Consider the following 20,928-nt stretch of genomic DNA (forward strand, 5'->3'; position numbering starts at 1 on the left):
CAAAACAATGCGGCACCCACTTATATAATCACTTGCTCAATTATTGATTGATTGAACGGCTTTTTAATCAACATTGTCAGATAATCAAAATAAATTAGCTATAAATTATAATATTTATGTTTTGTATTTTTAGTTTAAAGAAATGCTTATTTTTAAAAAAATTATGTTTAAAATTTATTAACACTCCTCCAGCTACTTAATAAAAAAATAAATTTAGTTACATTGCTGCAATTATCATTTTTTTACATTTTTTTTTCCAAATAAAAAAAAACAAATAATAACTTTTTCTTTACCCCTCGTATCGACATAATTTCTGACATTCCAATTCTAACCTTTAAATTTATTATAATCATTCAAATGTTGTTATTTATTTTCATAATTATTTTAACAATAATTCTAGTACATTCATCGACAGTGACTAATACAGTAAGTTAAAATTATAAAATATTTGCGAACAATAAACAAATTTAACTATAATTCATTTTTAGTTGTTAAAATGGTGGAACCGACCAACACAAAAGGAATTCGAAATTTTACAACAAATAAAAGAACTGAGAAGCGAACAGACTAAATTGGACATGGTTGATAATTTTTCAAAATATTCTAAGATCCAACGAAAAATCAATAATCATGAACAGCAATTATCTGAAATTAGGACCTCAAAAAATCCTTCAATAACGTACGCGTTTATGTTGCCGTATGGATTAAAGATCATGGTCTCTCTTATATTGTTTGTTTTGTCCATATATTTCAGAAAAACGCCTGTTTTTATGTTGGATGAAAAATTAGATTTCAGTCCATTTAACTATGTTATAAGTTATCCTAATGATGGTAACGCTGTGTCCGTACATTTCTTCGTTATATGTTGTACTTCTATTGCTGAATTAATAAAATTTTAAAAAGACTGAAATTTTCTACAGTTTTTATTATATTACAAAATAAGGATATAAATCCTATACTGCATAGGCAACCCATACAACATAAAAGTGTATACCAACAATTTCGATGCAAAAATTCCCCAATCTCCACGTGAGATAAACTTATGCCTTTCACATTCCGGTAAAATTGTTTTTTACAGCGTGGCATGAAATTATATGCAACGTTGCGCAGTTTGACTAAGGTCTGTGTCCGATCTTATTGTCTTCCTACATACGTCAATAAAAAGAGTTTTTGCATCACCTCATCTGTTCATCAAAAGTGGGGTTCTAATAAAAAACACCGGAACGTTAAGTTAAATATTTATTGGGACACAATGGCTGATCCGAAGATCGAGGAGATTTTAGCTCCGTTGCGCGCTTCTGTGAAAGAACAGGTAAGATTTAGTAGTAATAACTCTAATTAACCTTACTTTTGTACTGACGAAAATTACAGGGTGATCTTGTTAGAAAGTTGAAAGCCGATGGCGCGCCAGATTTGGATGTGAAAAAGGCTGTGGCTGAATTGAAAGCCAGAAAAAAAGTATTGGAAGACAAGGAACTAAGTTTGGCCCCAAATGCAACATTTGACAGGGCCAAGATGGAAGACCTTCTCAAGAGGAGGTTCTTCTATGATCAGTCATTTGCAATTTATGGCGGTATCACAGGCCAATTCGATTTTGGACCTATGGGATGTGCCTTTAAATCCAATTTGCTACAAGCCTGGAGACAATTTTTTGTATTGGAAGAACAGATGTTAGAAGTTGACTGTACAATTTTAACACCAGAGCCTGTCTTAAAGTATGATAGCACAGGCCTATGAAGAGGTTTGAGATTATTTGAAAATTATGTTTTAGAGCTTCGGGACATGTAGACAGATTTGCTGATTTGATGGTGAAAGATTGTCAAAATGGGGAGTGCTTTAGGTTGGATCATTTGATAAAGGCACACCTAGAGAAAATTGCAGTAGACAAAAAGACCACTGCAGAAGTTAAAGCAGAATGTGAAGATATTATCATTAAAGTAAGATAACTTTTTAATTATTTTTTGTACTTAACAAAGATTGTATTGTGTATGTAAATTTGTTTAAAAGTTCTGTTTTATATCTATTATAGCTTTACTTTTACTTTGCCAACTATTCATCAAATTTAACATTCGCACAATTTCAATCTCTTTATGATATTTACTCATTTGAAGACTTGTTCTATTCTATATTTAGTTGGATGGAATGAATAAGGAAGAAATGGCAGCAATTTTGAAAAAATTCAACATGAAAAGTCCAATAACTGGTAATGAACTCACTGAACCCATGGAATTCAATCTCATGTTTGCAACTGAAATTGGACCTTCTGGTTTAGTTAAAGGGTAAGAAATTTAAAGTTTTACTTACATATATATAGTGGTGAAGAAAAATATGGAATATTTTTAAAAATTGGAATTATATCCCTTAAGATTTTTCATATCTAGTATTGTTGTTCATTGTTTTTTGGTAATGTCTTTATCAGATAGATACTTTGACATACTTGAAAAAAGTATGGAATATTAAATTAAATTCATTAAATTTTCGGTCGGATTCAACATCATAATGTCTAAACACGTTTACCTTTCACTTCAATTTAGGAGAAGAGTAATTGAGCTTTGTGAAAGTGGTCAAACACAATATGACAAAGCATTAAATGTTACTTAAAGATTTTGTGTAAATTTCGTATTCAAGGTGGTGTTAAAAATTAATGTAAACCAGGTCGTTTATGAAAAACCACTCCCAAGACAAATTATGAGGGATTTTCACAAAATATCAAGACAACGGAAGAAATTTCGACACAATTTAATCTAGATGTTAATAGCATATCAGTGAGAATTCGTCTTATTGATGCAAATAAAAACAGATCGTCTCCTCTGGTATTTGCAAAATCCCACTTGTCATGACCTCAAGAAAAATAGAATATTGTTCTTTGGAGTGAAGAACGTAAATTTAAGCTCTTGTGGCCAGTGGGGCAACTATACCATTTTAAATACTAAATTTTTATGTTTAAACATAGTACAGAAGCATTGGAAGCATGGTTGGAGAGATGATTTTTTCAATTGAAATTTGGGCCCTTGATTCAAGTGGTGGTTAAAATGCATGGTTTTCAATGCAGAGACAGACTGTAAAACAACGTGTTTCCTTTGGGAAGTATTAAACTGTTCCATTTGAACAAGTAACACCATAAGCAAATAATTTTTTTTTAAACCATACAGGAGAAGTGGCAACATTTCTGTTGACATGTTGCAGTGAGCAGTGATAGCTTACTCCATAAAATATTGAAATATTTGAGTTATGTTAATTTTTTTATAAATATTAATAAAGTATGTTATACTCTTTTCCAGACCAAATTGATTTTTTATATAAAAAAATGTGAATATAATGAGCATTGTGGTTAATGACAGAGTTTGAAGTAAATTAGATTTGTTCAAATTTGCAACAGATTAAGAAAAACATTAAGTAACAGTAACATTTGTAAGAAGTAACTAAACTAAGAAGTATATAAATATATTTAATTGATCAAATAATTCTATCATACTTTAACATGTGTACTTATGTTAGTACATAATCTATATTCCATTTATTTAATAAATAAGAACTTTTAAAACTGTTGCTTACATTATACTATGTAATTTATTTTTATTTTAATATATCACTTGTTTGTATTGTATTACACCATTAAATTTAAAAAGAAAGATTTAATTTTTTATTTATTAGTATGATTTAAAATATTTTATAATGTTTGTGTATGAACCATTGGCCAGCCTTAGTACATATAACTATGTATATATTTTTGTTATAGATTTTTGCGACCTGAGACAGCTCAAGGGATCTTCGTGAATTTCAAACGTCTATTGGAATTCAATCAGGGCAAATTGCCGTTCGCTTCGGCCCAAATAGGTCTCGCATTCCGAAACGAAATCTCGCCGCGATCCGGTTTGATTCGCGTCCGTGAGTTCACGATGGCGGAAATCGAACATTTTTGTGATCCAAACGACAAGAGCCATCCGAAATTTGAATCCGTAAAAGACGAAGTGCTCCTCTTGTACTCGGCTTGTAACCAAATGGACGGCAAACCGGCCGAGAAAACGAAAATAGGAGACGCTGTTCAAAGAGTAATAACTTAAAAAAATTTGCCTAGTATGTAGGGCATTTAATGATTGTTCTGTATTTTAGAAATTGGTTGCGAATGAGACTTTGGGCTACTTCTTAACCAGGATCTCAAAATTCCTAATTAAAATTGGTGTGGATCCAGCAAGGTTACGATTTAGGCAACACATGTCTAATGAAATGGCACATTATGCTTGTGACTGTTGGGATGCCGAAATTCTTACCAGTTATGTTAGTATTTTCAAATAGATTTTATAATATTGTGATAAAATGCTTCTTTGTAGGGTTGGGTAGAGTGTGTGGGTTGCGCAGACAGATCAGCCTATGATTTAACGCAGCATACGAATGCAACCGGTGTAAGATTGGCCGCTGAGAAGAAATTGGCAGAGCCCAAGGTTGTGGATGTTGTTGAGGCTGCACCTAATAAAGGACCATTTGGCAAAACATTCAAAAAGGACGCCAAAGCAATAACTGACGCTTTGGCCAAGTTACAGATTAATGATGTTGAAAATTTGGAGAAGAGTTTAGAAACTAATGGGTAAATTAAGACTCAAAGTTGGTGACTTTTCATTTTTAATGGCAATTTCAGATCTTTTGAATTAGCTGCAGGAGACCAGAAATTCAACCTGACCAAAGATCATGTTGGTGTTAAACGTTATCAAAAGACACTTCACGTAGAGGAAATTACGCCGAGTGTTATCGAACCTTCATTTGGTAAATAAGTTTCTGGATAATGTTATATTTTTAAACAATTTTGATTTTTTATCTCAGGAATTGGTAGAATCATGTATGCTATATTTGAACACAATTTCAAAATGAGAGACAATGACGAACAACGAACATACTTGTCTTTGCCTGCGGTTGTTGCACCATTAAAATGTAGTGTCTTGCCTTTAAGTGGAAATCAAGAGTTTGTGCCTTTTGTTAAGCAACTTTGTAAGTATACTATTATTTTGTTTTATGAAAATTACAATGGGTATTTTTTGATAGCTTCTGAATTGACAAAGCACGATGTTTCTCATAAAGTCGATGACAGTTCCGGGTCAATTGGAAGGAGATATGCTAGAACTGACGAGATTGCAATTCCTTATGGAATAACTGTTGACTTTGACACATTGAAAGAACCTCATAGTGTAACATTAAGAGAAAGAGATTCTATGTTGCAAGTTAGAATTCCGGTGAGCATCAGATTTATTATTAATTATAAAAAATATGTATTAATTCATCTTTTGTACTTTAGCTCAGTGAAGTAGCTTTAGTGGTCCACAATTTGGCATACAGTAAACAAACATGGGAGGAAATTCAAAACAAGTACCCAAGGTTTGAACAACAAGAAAGTAAAAGTGCTTAATACACAACGGTTTTGATAGAATTTTGGCATTTGATTAACTTTTAAGCTTTATACAATGTATTTATAAATAATAATTTATCAATAAACATTAGTCCTCAACTGAAATGTTTATTATTAAAATACCTTTTCCGAAAAATGAAACACGTGATTTTAAATACAATATTTGTTATTTATTTAGGATGTTACAAAGAATCAAAAAGAATCAATCAAGGTAAGGAGGGCACTTGGCTATTTAAGTGGTTCACTGAGAACTACAATTTTTATATAAAAGAAGCATGACTGACCCTACTGTAACAGTACTTTAGTAATATCACACTGAAAATGAAAAGAAACTTCATATCAAACTTGAAACCAACCATTCGCCAGTTATTGATAAATAAATTCAGAGGGCATAATGCACATTAATTATTTAAATGATCCAATGAAAGAATTTACACGTGAAATGACACGAAAACCACCACTAAAAAGTAATATTTATTTATCAATAACTCAACAATCAACCGTGAATGTAAATATAACATTCAAACATCAAAACTATTCGAGATCTGGAATGGGTCCGTCATCAGAGTCCTCGTCATCGTCCAAATCGTCAAACGATGGTTTATCACCACCTCCTCCCAAACCGCCCATCTGTCTCATCATCTCCTCGAAATCACCGCCTCCCATTCCGCCGACTCCTTCATCGCCTGAGTCATCCTCGTCATTCCATTTGTTGAAGTCACATTTCAGCCAGTGGTGCTTCTTGCTGTCGGAGCACAAGTGCGGCCAGTATGATTCGTTCTGGTTTGCTTTCGAGAGGACGATTTCGATGCAACGTTCGCGGTTGAAGCTTTTGCTCTTTTCGGGATCGATTTCTTTATACAGGGGAATCGTTACTTCGTACTCTTTCTTTTCGACGCCGCCCAATCCTTTGAAGTATACGGAGTCTTTGTTGAATCTGTCAAATAAACAAATCTTGTTAGACTTCGCAGTCAAAATTACAATTGGAAATTTACTTACTTGATTTCTGGATTCTTTACATCCTCTAAGTTTATTGTTAAGAATACTACGGCGGCTCTTTGGGCCCACATAACTGGTGGTGGGGGTAACCTAAAAGTATTCAATTCGAGAAACTTATTTAAAATGAATTGTAGTTGAAAAATTGCAAAAATTGTCACCTTGAAAGGTGGCTCATTGGCATAATATCGGTTTCTAAGCAATGTTAAACAAAAATCAGATATACATGAGTTAATCTAAAAGTGAGGTAATAAATCCATTTTCAAAAAATTTCTCACTTCAAACAACCATAACTGCTACCCGAGAAAGTGAGGTTAAATTTACACGTTTACCATGATTTAATCAGTAGGTAGAGATTGAGTAATACAAACAAGAAAACAAACGCCTTGAATGATGAATGTAAAAATATAACGAGAAAATCTTGGAATGTTCTAGAATCGATTACACAGTTCCAGAGATCAACAACATGGCCGTACTATTCGCTATTTCCTTGTTTTTTTACGCGACTATCAACCGAATCAAATCCAAATTCAGAATTAAGCGGAAACAATGAACGAAACAATTTTACTTACGCTTTGTCAGTCATTCTGTAGATGTTTTGTGGTATTATAAAAAACGGACAGTTTTCCAACACACGCCTAAACTAACGAGCTAGCGAGTTTGCCGGGACAACTGACTGAAGTTGGTTTACGATGCAGGTGAGCCAAACGTAGCACACTAGAATGCACCAAAAAATTCAAAACGGTACGCGGCAACGGTTAAATGGATTTTAGAAAACTCTTTTGATGCCAACGTCAAATATGGAATGACTTCTAGATTTGCAATTATTATTTGTTCTATTAACAAATATTTCTTTTATTGGCGAGCTTTTTTGTTTCGTTCCAAAATATGCTTAATTTTACTGTTGGTAAAACTGTGTTTGACAATTTAAATAAATAAATAGAAAAAATTCTTATATTGCCATAATTTATAAACTTTCATAAATCCATTTTTTTAAAATAAACTTAAATTTTTAGAGATGTAAAATTTTTTAGCTTAGACGTCTCTGAAAAAATTTGAATATTGCTTTGAAACTTTCTAGAAATTAATTGATATGAGATAAATCCATTGACCAAAATAGCATTTCCATATATCGCAAAGGATAAAAGATACGTTCCATTGTCACCTAACACTAATAAATTACTTAAAAAACAAACTGGTTAAATAGAGCGTTGACGAAATAAGAAAATTGGAGAGTAATTGATTAATTAAATTTAAATTAATTAAAGAATAATATTCATAATATATAAAAACATAATATCTTAGACGTTCAGTAAGAGGAAAAATTACATATATTTTGTCAAAAAACATTGGGATGATTTGTGACTTAATGAAGCAAAATATTTAAATAAAAGGAGTGATTGTTAATAATTTCTACGTAGGTACTGTATAGATCTATAAAAAAGTGTTTAAGGTGGAATTAAAGACACACGTGTTGCCGGTTGACGAATTAGAAAGTCCCCTACTCCATCATTCAGTAGTTCTCGCATTGCAGGTGTAATGTTTTGTTGCTAGAGTCAGTCTTGAATTGTTTGTGGCGCGCGATTCGCGCACATTTATTTTTTATAAAATCGCGCGACGTTTTAGATAAGACTGTTCCATTTTATTTGAACATTGCGATAATAAAATGGAATTTATCTTTTTTGTTTTGGTAACGGATTTGATGTTTTTTAACTGTTGATTTGTTTAAATAATAGTTGGATACTTTTGTACGTTTTGTGATCTATATTGGACAAAAGGATTATACTGTTAAGTGCAATATTTAGAAATTATTATGTGTGTGAGCAACTTTCTTTGAATAAAACAAGTACGAAGGATACCTAGAAAAAATGTCTATTTTTAAGGATAATAACTGGGTAAGTTTATCTAATTTCATTAATCAATGTATTCTTAATTAAGTAAGGTACCTGTTGTACATATATGATTAAATTGTTAGTAAACATTCCAAAATATCGTAACTATTTATTATGCTAGTAATGTAAATGAAGGAAAAATAACTGAAAATTGTTGATAAGACTTTTAAATGATATTCTCGATGATTCAGTTTTCTTATCGTTTTATTAGTAATTAATATTATTCAAATTTGCTTACATTTATTTATAATTCTATGCATATACATATTAATTATTTTCTTTCTATTAATTAATATTTCTGAAGAAAAAATATACCTATTTTTTTGTGCAACAATAATAAATAAACTATGAACAATTGAAGTATTTATCAGAATCAATTGGATTTCTGGAGAGTGTGTCAGTATTCTCTTATTGAAAGAAGAAAAGTTTCTGTAATTAACCTTAAACATATATTCCTATTGTTCTTTCCTTTCTTTTTGAACTCTCAGTCGTTTTATAAAATTATAGGTAATCGACACAATCGAAATTGGCATGAAAGTGCCGACGTGGGAAAAAATTTAAAACAATAATATAAAAAATAAAAACGTATTATATTTTAATTGGGTTTGTTTTAAACATTTCAAACATTATAATGTTTTAATATATAATAATAATATAATTATGAAACACCCTGTATATATATACAGGGTGGTTTTTTGTTGTTTCGAAGTATACCGTACGGAAGTCCAAATATATATCAGCGTGTCTGGAGAACTTATGCATATAATATTTATTGAAGTTTAATGTAATCATCATATTACTTTTACACTTTTGTTAAATATTGAGTTGTATTCCATTTTAAAGAATAAAAACATAAAACATAACGTTATGTTAATCACCTGCCTTAATGTACAATTTTAAACTAGGATTGTTTGAATTGTGAAATGTAAAATTTTTAACAATTGTTTAGAGTAGATGTAATATAGACAACATCCGTTTGGTTCGTTGGCCAACTAATAATAATTGAGGATGCTGTATGAGGTTTACCAGGCTTTTTTTCCTTATTCCTGTCATTTTGATCGTAGTTTACTTAATCGATATCAAACACTTAAAGCAAATATACTACTAAATGGGACATTACTTATCCACGTATTTTAAGTTCGACATAGAAAGTACATAAATATCTATGTGCTAAATCCATAATACTAAGTAAAATAAACATAATATCGATAAAAAGAAAATCTGAAATGTGTTTATAACGAATTTTAAAAGTAATTTAGTTAGTTGTAAAACAACATTCATTTTTAATAATCATTATAAAGTGATTTAAACAGGAAAATAAAAACAAAACACTGGAAAGCAAATTGATTTAAAATGTACACATAATTTAACTCATTAGAAAAGATATTTTTGTGTGTAAAAGGCGTTGTCTGATAACATATTAGTTTTTTGTTTCAAAGGGAAGAGTTTTATTTGGTATTTGGTTTTTTATCTTGTGATTAACATATTGTAAGTAATATTTTATTTTTAATTTTACATATCCTTGAAAAATAAACACAAATGGCAATATTTGAACTTTCGAGTTTTAACTAAAAAAAATTGTTTATTTAGTCAGTTTGAAGGGTTGGAAAACTTTCCAAACAAGTACAGATTTATTTCATCTTATTTTAAATTCAAGGACATTTTATTCACAATGTAAATTAATGCATATTGAAACTTCCTTTCTTAATGAACGACGATCAAGTTTAAAAGGAATAATTTTGCAATAAAAATAATGAAACCAAATCGATTAATAACAAATGGCAATAAAATATAATCGTCAAAATGCAGTAGCAGCATCCTTTTACTTCCATCATATTATTATGTAACATTTTGTAGGCTATTAATATAACGAACCAACAATAAATTCCGCAGTTTATCAATTTTCAAATATCAAGGTGACTCTGTTTGAAAATTTACTTTTCTATCGACTTTGAAATTGTTTCGAACGTGACGAAACTTAGCCGTCAGTGTTTTTATTACTTGTTTCATTAATTTTCAGTAAAACCACAGTGATAAACTGCGTTTGTTTATAATTAATCTATGTAATTGTAATTCTATTTATGTATGTGTTTTCTATTCTTGCGGACGTACTTGAAATTTTCTTATTGGATATGAAATTCGATTTAAAGTTTATTTCACAGTAGAAATTAATTCGGTAAATGTCGCTTTACCGTGGGTATAATGAACGAACCGAAGGCCGTAACAATTATTTTCAACATTACTGCAGTACATATTTATCAACATGATAATATAAATTGGTAGTTGAAAAGGAAGAGGGTTCATCCTTCATTAGTTAGTGGAACAAATTGCACCCTTGATTGCATTGATATTCGAATGATACATTTATTTTTACGTAGATTTCAGGACAGTAATTAAATTAGTGACAGTTATTTGCAAGAATAAAGCCGCAACATAAAAGTTGTATCTACGTGACGTGAACGTCGCTTGACATCGAGACACACTTCTTCATCAACACGGTGTCATTGTGTCTTGTTTTCAAATCGGGAAGCAGTAATAAAAGTAGTAGGTTAGAAAATTGTATGCCACTTTTAAGTGTCAAGTGATCCTTAAATAAATTCTGACATTCATCATGATGCTAATTGGATTGTTAAATATATATTTACAAATATACTATTTGAAAGTTTCTTTGGCGAAATTAGTTTTATTAAATTTAAATGGAATCGTTGTATATTTTAAAAATAATATTTTAGTTAGTGTTAGCCGTACTATTGCTCAATAGGCAACATAACTGATAAAAAAACATGAACAGTCACAAACATCACAAGTAGTGTTCATGAGTGCATGTAAATTTACAGTTGACCGTCCCATTTAAATGCACGTTCATTATGTACTTTTGTGCTACGCACAAAGTGATACATATATGTAGATATATACGAATTAATTAGCAAATACAAGGATTTCTCTTAAATATCAATGTTTGAAAATTTTATTTCGTTTGCAACACATTTTAAATTTCATATCCACAAAATTAATCGAGGTCTTTTCCAAAGTTATAATTGTTAATATCGCCTTGAATTCGATTTGCATCGAAATCAGAAAACACTTGTCGTTGTCACTTCTAAATCGGTTCACTTCCGATTAATCTATTGTACGTAAAAAATTAACTGTGAATTAATGATTAATTGAATGTGTCTCTTAAAACAGATTAAAAATGATTTAGTACAAAAATATAATTCGAAATTACTTTTCCTCCTAATAGAAATACTATATGTATTGTATATATAGAGAATAATTGTAATGCTAGTGTTTAAGAAAGGAAAGTACTTCCACAACCAACAAATCGCATTAAAATTACGATTGTTTGCTACTTTTTGTTCGGCACAATAGTGTAGCTGGATGGTTCCTGTTGCATGTTGTAGTTGTTACGCACCTCGAACCATTTCGAAAATGTTTACGTTCACATAAGAAATTTTAATGTATCTAGTTCTTACCTAAATAACATGGATAGTAAATAATTTTTCAAGTTAGTAAATTTGTATACAAGAAGTAAAAAAGGTTATTTTAAAACGACAAATTTGTTCAAATTTTTATACAACACTCTTTTCAAAATATATATATTGCTTTTTTGCATGTTATTTTGCAAATATATTCTGGTGAAAACTGAACGAACTTGACCAAAATTGCAATTAGAAATCGCATCTGAACGATGAAGATCACAGATTTGTGTAACATGATCATACATAGCAGTTGTACCTTAGTAAATGTTTGTCAAGCAGTTATTGAAACTTGTTGGGAGCAGATTTACCACAATGATTTAAGGTTTAGATTATGTTTCTGATTGAGATATTGTGCCATGAAACCTTGACTCCATAAAATTTGTCTGGTTTAACAACAAATTTGTTATCAAATATATCTAATTCAGTTTTTTAATAAAAGAAAAAAAATAAGATTGCTATATTTTTCATGAACCTCTCATTGAAGTCATGACATTTTGCATTTTGCTTACCATCCAAACAATTACAATCCAATAAAGAACTTGAACCAATTTCTGTTAATCATCATTAAATAAATTACCTGGTCAAAAAATTTGTATTCCTCAAGGCCGGTGTGTTAATACAAACAATATGTGAAACTTGCCTGTCGATTTGCAATATTTCCTTGATTGAGACATGAAAATATTTTTGATTTGAAATAAATGAGGGTATGTCAATTAGTTAGATTAATGTTTATTTGTACCCAGAGTGAACTGAAATGAAAGGTGGGTACTATTGCGAAAATTGCATCGATTATACATAAATTCAGCTAACCGTATAAACCATTATTATTATTAACTAATATTTATGTTTAGAATATTGCCAAACTCTGATCACTTTTTGTTCGTAGTCAATTTTTTAAAAACTCGACTCGAAACTATAATACTATTAACCATTTAATTATATAAATTAAAGTGAAAATGGAATTATATTTATCTGAAGTTGTGGCAATCTAAAAAACTGAATTGCAACAATAATAAATTAAAGCATTCTTAAAGCATTAATTATAGATATTTGTTGAATTTAAAACACATAAATAAACATTCATGTTAATGTTCACGCGGATGAAAACATAATTGGAGGAAGTTTTTTCGAGATTGGGCGGTTCAGGAAATTCTGCACTTTTATTATAATTATAGGAATCGGATTTTTACATTCTTTCCTTATGTTTTTGTCCTCTTCCTTTATTCATTTTAAACTAACTAATTTACAAGTAATTAGTATATTTGAAACACTTAACTTTTTGTCATTAGAAATATTGAAAATATTTTACTCATTAAAATTTTTAAATAGAAATGTTAAAAATATATTAGATTTAATTGTTTCGCTAATCGTTTAGTTTACAGATTAATTAATTCTTCACAAATATTTATAATAATTGTTGATTTCTCTCTGCAAATGTTTATTTATATACTACAATGTATTTGTTTTTCTATTTTGGTTTGTGCATTCTATAGGTACATATTTAAACTGATTATGTATTCAATTATTATTGTTTTAATTGTTTACTTTTACTTTTTTCTGTAAATTAAAACTTTCCCCAACAATATGTTGGTAGTTTACATGATGAAATAGCTACAATTTATCTACTCAAATTTTTTTAATGAAATTTAAAATTGTGGAATAGGAATTAAAAATTTATGACACGTAAAAGTCTAATTTGTGAATATTTATTGAATAATTTAGAGTTGTCCACAATTAATTGGATTGAAACTGTCTTAATTACAGTTTGATTAAATTAAGTGAAATCCAGGAGTTATTATTTATTATTTTATAATAGTCAACTTTCCAATATTCATTTACCAAAACAAAGAAAACATCTTCATCTTATATAACATTTACATAAATAAATAAATAATTTTTTATTTAAAATTTTATTAATTCAGTTATAATTTGACTCGAGATTAAGTCTACATGTAACACATGCATTAATTTGCTTATCTATATGCATATATTGATTTATTTCTATATTTCCTAAATGTTTCATTCATTTCCTGTTTATGTAATAAAATATTTTCTCTAATATATAGTTTTGTAGTAAAATACTTGTTAAGATTTCGTTTGATCTATCAAATATATTTGCTGAATATTATAATTTTCTTGTTGTTGATAAAAAGTTGAATGGAAATAAATTTATTTAGATATATTTTAATTTAAATGTATTATAGTATAATTCTGTGAAAATAAACTCAATAGTAGTTTATAAAAATATAACATATTGACATAATTACTCCGACAAATTGATTACTTCTTATATAACATATATTTAATTGAATTGTATAAGCCAAAAAAAGTAATAAGTGACATAATCCATTGCGTAATTTTCGATAAATATTATGATTTCAAACCTACGTGTTTTATATTAATACAAGTAGAACAAATAAAAGTAAATTTAATAGTTTTAATTAGCAGGAAAACTAAACTATTCCATATTTAATGTAAATTATTTCATTAGAAAGTTAGTTAGAAACAAGTTGAATTTGTAAAAGAAGGATAAATTATATTTATAATTTATGACTGCGTTTATAAAATTTATTTGTAAAATTTATAAATTTTCTAAATTCATAATAATTTAAACCTGTTGTATTGAAACTTTGATCTTTCCATTTATTACACCTGAACGTTATATAACTAAAACATTTCCTCGTCCCATCTCTGGATTTTCTCACACATCACATCACGATGTGTTACGTTATGGTTGCACTTTGAACCGAGAGGAAAAATGTGCGTCTCACGCAATAAATAATAAAAGAAAAAATGCAGTGAGTTTTCGTTCGTGCCTTTTTCACGCTTTCTTACATCCATGAAATAGATGTTTTGAAAAACATCATTACCCACAGAGTAACGGAATGAAATATCAGTTATTTAACATATTTTCTGTACAATTCGTTACTGTTTTTCTATCGATCTTCAAATCGAAATTTAATTAACATTCAGATAATTAGATTCAGTTAATTTAATGATATATACTGCGTTGGTATATTGTTAGTGTAAAAGAGTCAATGACATTTTCATGTGGAGGTTCGAAAAGTTAATGTTGTTTACCGTTTTCGGCGGCTTTCGATTTCGTTACTAACAAAACGACTTACGAAATAATTATACGATATGTTTTGTGCTCGTCAAAATGGACAAATCAAAATGCAAATGGAAAAAGTTCAGCGAGGTTAAAGGAAGAATATCAATTGATAAAAGTAAAAGTTTGCGGAACGTGTACGAGTTTGTAAATTTTCCAGATTTTCTATTCGATTGATTTTAATTGTGTGAAAAATGTGATTTGAATTTCAAAATTAAACAGTTGGTTGAATAATTATGTTCCGATATAAATTTCACTTCGAAAATTAACTGTTCACATTCATTTTAATTAATGTTTAGAAAATTATTTTTGTCATCACATATATAATAAAATTGTTTAATGTCGATTGTTATAGTATCTATTAAAATATTAAATATATGGCCATAATTTTTTTACTTAAGGTGATCTGTTAAAATAAAATTAAAAATTAAATTGTTATTTTATACTCTATTCTAAAAACTAAAATATTCTTATTCTGTAAAAAGAATGTTACATTTATTTTTCTGAATTGAGCTGGACATACATATATGGAAAATAGTATGGAATTGTTATTACTAATGTTACTTAATGTTTTCTAATGCAAATCTGAACAAATCTAATTTACTGCAAGATCGGTCGATTAATCGCAATAATCATCATAAACATAGGTTTTTACTTTTTTTATATTTTCATTAGAAATCACTGTTTAATAACACTGGTATGCAAAATTGATTTTTCTTCCCCCCTTCAGATTTTATGCATAATTTATCATAAATTAGATATTTATGAATAAAAATATAAAATATAAAATTACAAACCACATTTTTTTTTAATGTAATCTTTCAATAAAACTGTTTTTATTCAAATTTAAATTAATTAATTTATAATTAATACAATATTAGGTACATAAAATCAGTTATAAAACATCAAAAATCATTAAACAATTTATTTACTAGTTGTTAATAGTATTTCACTCTGTAGTTTTATTCACTTTCATTTTTTCTATTGGAGTTTCGCGACGAATTGACCAATAAAGAATTGCTTCTGACTATTTCCCATTGTAGAGCCTCTCTATGTGTACTATATCTTGATCAAACCTTTCACCGTGTTCATCTGATACTTCATGATTTACAGGGTAGAAATCTAAGTGTGTGTAAAAAATACACTTTTTGGCAAATTGTTTAGTTCGACGTGCACGAGTGTCCCACTCGCATATGTTTCTGATAATTTCTGATAATTTTGTCTATTTTGGGAGTGGTTTTTTGTGGACGTCCTGGTTTGCGTCCATTTCCAATCACCTTGAATGCGAAATTTACACAAAATCTTAGTACTCTGAGTACTATTTGATGTTTTTGTCACGTTCCTAAATTTAAGTGAAAAATAAAATTGTTTAGACATTACTACATTGAAACTGACCGAAAATGTTAAGAATTGAAGTAGAATAGACCGCAAATAAAATAATATTCCATACTTTTTTCCAAGCTAAAAAGCGTATCCGATAAAAAGACCTAAAAATGGTGAATACTACCGGAAACACAAACTAGCGACTTTGTTTAACATTATTATAACAGATATGAAAACTCCCAGGGAATAAAAATCTAATTTCTAAAAATATTCAATACTTTTCCACCACTGTAAATATGCTATAACTTTAATTTTGAAAATAATTTTTGTTGACTAAATAACGTTTAATTTAGTTTACCACATCTCTCCGAGGCATAATTTCCATCAATTTCTGAATATATGATATATTTATACTCCACCAAGCTTATGTTTTGAAGAGTCGCTTTAGTTTTTATGTCGAATTTGGTTATCAATGTGACACCATTTGTTGTATCTGGAGATTGCGTTGGCCAAGACAAAACACTGATGGTTTGATTTTTTTACCCATTTGGATTTGCCTTTTGGATTGTTATCGCGTTGAAATACTAAACAGCATGGTTTCTTCAATATGTGGGAGCAAATTGTTTATTTCTGTAAATAAATCGGTGCATGTATCCTTCTATACGATGAAACGGACCTACGCCAGAAGCAGAGAATCACTCCCATATCGTAATTAAACCGCCAACCTATTTCACATAGAGTATAAAAAACGTTTTGTGTTGTCTTGTCCCTGTACAATTTGTAATATAAGCCAAATTGCCATTTTTAAATAAATTAAATATAGACTTATCACTACTCTTTTGTCGTTTAGTGGATGTGATTCTGAACAAATCGAAATCGGACCTTTACAAATTTAGTTAGTAATTTTTTACAGGTTCCTAAATAAACAAACCCCCATCCCCTAAACTTCTTCTCACAGTCTTTAAACAAAGATCCAGCAAGTCCCATTTCCTGCAGTTTGGCTTTAATGATTGAATTGTTTTTTGACACTCAAATTGTCTGCTTATTGTTTCTTTCTAACTCTTCTAACTGAATATTTTTAGTTGCTACCACTTGCTTCTTTCTTTAAATTTCTTATTAATACAAGAATCAATTGACTTTTTACCTACACTTAACTCTTAACAATCTTAACTTGTTTCTGTTGGACTTGGTTGGTAAGACTGAAGTATAATTTTTATTAAATAATTATAATAAGCATACCACCTCTCGTAAATTGATTGAAGTACTATTAAATTTAAAGTTGCTATAATTTTGTTCAACATAAAAATAAAAAAATATATACAGTTCAATGGAATAGAATAAAATTAAATTGACCAACTGCATAGTGGACAGTATTACAAAAAACAATAAACATTATATATACTGGAATTCTATTCAAGTAGTACAATTCTTTATACAATTTAATAAGTTGCTGTTACAGGTAACATTTTGAGCTACATTTCAACAGGTTGATTAGCCAGTAATTGATTGATTTTTTAATCAAAGTTTGTTAGTCTTTAGAAACTGTGTTAATTGGCATTTGGAAAATTTTCAATTTATCAAGGCAATTTATTGATTAAGTTTTATCCCTGAATGCATGATAATTTTGAAAGTCTACCTGATAAATTAACATTTTGAATAATGCATTATTGATCAATAAATTTGCTGACATTAATATGACAAGTAAATGTAACACCAAACATGTAGATGTTTCCTGATTATTTTATACATTTTTAATATTTGAACATGTAAAATTACGTCAGGAAAAGTATGCAAGTAGTACAATGTGAATAATGTTAATGATCGGTATTCGTTGCATGTTTAGGATCGTGTTACTCCATTTGTCATGGTTCGGGTTATGGCATTTGGAGCAAACATAACCATTGTTGATAAGGTATTGGGATTCAATTCACAATCACTAACTGTAACTTGGACCAGATTTTGGCCCGATTCACAACCTCAAATCACAATCTAATTAGATGGGTACATGGATAGGTTGACCAACTGGAGACATTTAAAAATTGATGTTTTTAAAGTCGTTACATTAATAATTCTAATCATATGTAAATTTATGTATTTTAGTAATTTTTTAAACACTTTTACTTTTAAAAGCCACAATTATGCAATACATAGAAGCCATATATTAATTAATTGTACAAATAAATGAGAAAAAATAATATAAAAATGGTTGAGTATATCAGAAACGTAGCAATTAAAGTAATCAAGTTCGCATGGATTTTTCAAGCAAGGGAAAAAGTGCAACGTCGTCCTTGTAATAATTTATATGTAAATTTAACCATGGGAGACTGTCGTATTTTATTAGTTCTTTTATACACAAGCATACTAATAATGGATGCTGTGAATATAGTTATTAATATTTATCAAGATTTGCAAAAGTTGCATGAACCTGTTTAAAAAGTTTCAACATAAAAATCCATTCGCAGTTAACAAAATTTCTATAAAATGATATTAATTAACTGTAGATGTAACATATTTGAGAAGAAAGAAGACTTTTCATGCACATGTTGTTTGTTGTTGCACAAGACAAACGTTTTTTATAAACAACCGATTCCTTTTGATCATCTTGTTCCGTAAAAGATCAAGTTCCGTACGTGCTTTACTAATAATAATTAGGTGAATTCATCATTGTGACTTTAAGAATAGAGAACTGTAATTTTAAAAGTACGATGAACTCAACAATGACATTTTTTTAGATGCCAAAACATTAACTGTATCCTCTTATTTATTGCACATTTGCCATTCTGTTCCATTTATCTCTTGGCCATTTCGTACAATTTAAGAAAGTAAGAAAAAGTCATGTATGAGAGAATAATAACAATAATAAATAAATAATTGAATTCGGAGCATTCGACCACAACGTAAAACTTACAATTAGTTTCATTATTTCGGTACCATTTCGTAAATTGGGTACAAGAGGTTTATATTTAATATTATAGTTAATTACCTATTTCAATTAAATGTACAGTTTGAAATTACAGTGAATTAGTGGTGATTTTTCGATTGTTACTGTCCGAGTTTGAACAAGTGCTGTTGTATCAAGCAGAGAAGCATTAAAATTGTAATTCCCGTCATGGTCTATCCGTAATTGTCCAGACAGACGATTTTCTATTTATGTCTACTGTTAGCTGTTAGCTGTGCATGAACTACCCATTTCCTTTCGACTTCCTCTTCATAAATGGTCAAACGGAACGTGCAATATTAATTATTTTTCTTCACTTATTGCTGGCACTAGTTTTCTTTATTCCATTTTTCAATAATCAAATTATTTCTAGCTAACAGAATTATTTTTAATACAAGAAATATTCACCGATATGTTTGTATACAGTGTGTTCATAATTGGTATAAATTATACTAGATTTACATATACAGGGCGATAGCAATTTATGTATTTTTAAAGTTGTTCTACTTTCTGCCAGTACTGTATATCGATGTTCAATTTTATACTAAAAGAAGGCTGCAAATCTTTCACGTCTTGTTTGAATTAAATCTCCATCCAATCGGATTTTGTTTCAGCATGAAACCGCAAAAACCAATTTGTTTCGTTTATTGGAAAATTGCACATTCTTCCCACACAAAACATTCAGAATGCTTCAATGTTTCAATTTATGATGTATGATTTTACACGATAGGTAACATATATAATATTAATGTGCAATAAATACAAATAAACAAGTAGATAAATTGTTATACAAGTAATAATTATCTACATTATAAATTTAGTTTGCTCTACTAAATTTGTAACATTTAAAACACAAACAAACATTTCAATATTTCTCGGAAGAAAAAGGTGCGGCGTCGGTGCAGGTCGATTTTTCCGAATTCCAAATCGTAAAAAGTGTATTTTCTCGAGCAAAAGCGAGAAGAATAATGTTAAATAATCTCGAATCGTGGGTCGAATGTATTATAAGCGGATTTTATGGGTCAGTAAGGTTTACGTGTGAGATTTTAACCGCATGCAAATCCATTTATCTCTATAAAAGGCAAATTATGTAATTAATCCAAGTTAACCGGTTTTCTATCGATTTGCACATTTTCGATTTTGGTTGCGTAACTAATATTTATTTGACTTTAACCAAAAAGGATCTTGATCCTTCAACTGCATATTTTTAATTATTGAGTAGTGTGGGTCTGTTTACAGTTCCATAAATGATTAGATTAGAATTATATTTAAATATTTGCATCACTGAAAATTAGAAGAATTGTTTCTGTTCTCAGACTTTCTAAAATGTTAAATATTATGACTATAACCATTTTATTTAATGTGAACCGTTAAAATAATATTAATTTACTAGTTGTTGTACTAATGTTGTTTTATACTCGATTCAAAAAACTAATATTTTCTTATTCTATTAGAAAAGAATTGAGTTGGACATTTATTGACTAAATGAATATTAATTTTACATTAATACTTTGTTTAATATCCAGTGGCAGCTTGTGAGGAACATTTTATTTTTACGTATAATTAAATTCGAATGGTCATGTAAATTTAGTTCGATAGATTTTCCAAATCACAAAAATCCCCTTTATACCAAATACTTTCACTACCCTTTGAAAATATAATACATGACCAGAAAAACAATTTATTGATTACTGTACTGTACAAATAAATTTGTCGTACCAACATATAGTAAATCCGCGTTTTTTATTCCATATTTGTAGGAGTATTCAAATATTTTGTCATAGTAATTTAAA

General features: G+C 29.1%; 2 protein-coding genes across 3 annotated transcripts; one reads left to right on the forward strand and one right to left on the reverse strand.

Moving 5' to 3' along the window:
• The first annotated feature begins 1,034 nt into the window (after positions 1 to 1,034).
• On the forward strand, positions 1,035 to 5,503 carry LOC109599051 (glycine--tRNA ligase). Its single transcript, XM_020014985.2, has 11 exons — positions 1,035 to 1,312; positions 1,372 to 1,715; positions 1,772 to 1,937; positions 2,134 to 2,279; positions 3,740 to 4,052; positions 4,114 to 4,278; positions 4,332 to 4,585; positions 4,637 to 4,761; positions 4,819 to 4,983; positions 5,038 to 5,225; positions 5,288 to 5,503. Exons 1-11 carry the CDS (start codon positions 1,085 to 1,087, stop codon positions 5,396 to 5,398), a joined length of 2,205 nt encoding a protein of 734 aa, XP_019870544.2. The 5' UTR covers positions 1,035 to 1,084; the 3' UTR covers positions 5,399 to 5,503.
• A 351-nt stretch (positions 5,504 to 5,854) lies between these two features.
• On the reverse strand, positions 5,855 to 7,121 carry LOC109599052 (co-chaperone protein daf-41). 2 transcript variants are annotated; one of them, XM_020014987.2, is made up of 3 exons: positions 6,967 to 7,121; positions 6,398 to 6,487; positions 5,855 to 6,335 (listed from the first exon to the last, which is right to left on the reverse strand). In XM_020014987.2, exons 1-3 carry the CDS (start codon positions 6,978 to 6,980, stop codon positions 5,933 to 5,935), a joined length of 507 nt encoding a protein of 168 aa, XP_019870546.1. In that variant the 5' UTR covers positions 6,981 to 7,121; the 3' UTR covers positions 5,855 to 5,932. The 2 variants fall into 2 exon arrangements, with proteins under 2 accessions (XP_019870546.1, XP_049822865.1); XM_049966908.1 differs by lacking the exon at positions 6,967 to 7,121 and adding an exon at positions 6,556 to 6,812.
• Between the last annotated feature and the right edge of the window lie 13,807 nt (positions 7,122 to 20,928).

Source organism: Aethina tumida, chromosome 4 (genome assembly GCF_024364675.1).
Source record: "Aethina tumida isolate Nest 87 chromosome 4, icAetTumi1.1, whole genome shotgun sequence".
Lineage (NCBI taxonomy): Eukaryota > Metazoa > Arthropoda > Insecta > Coleoptera > Nitidulidae > Aethina > Aethina tumida.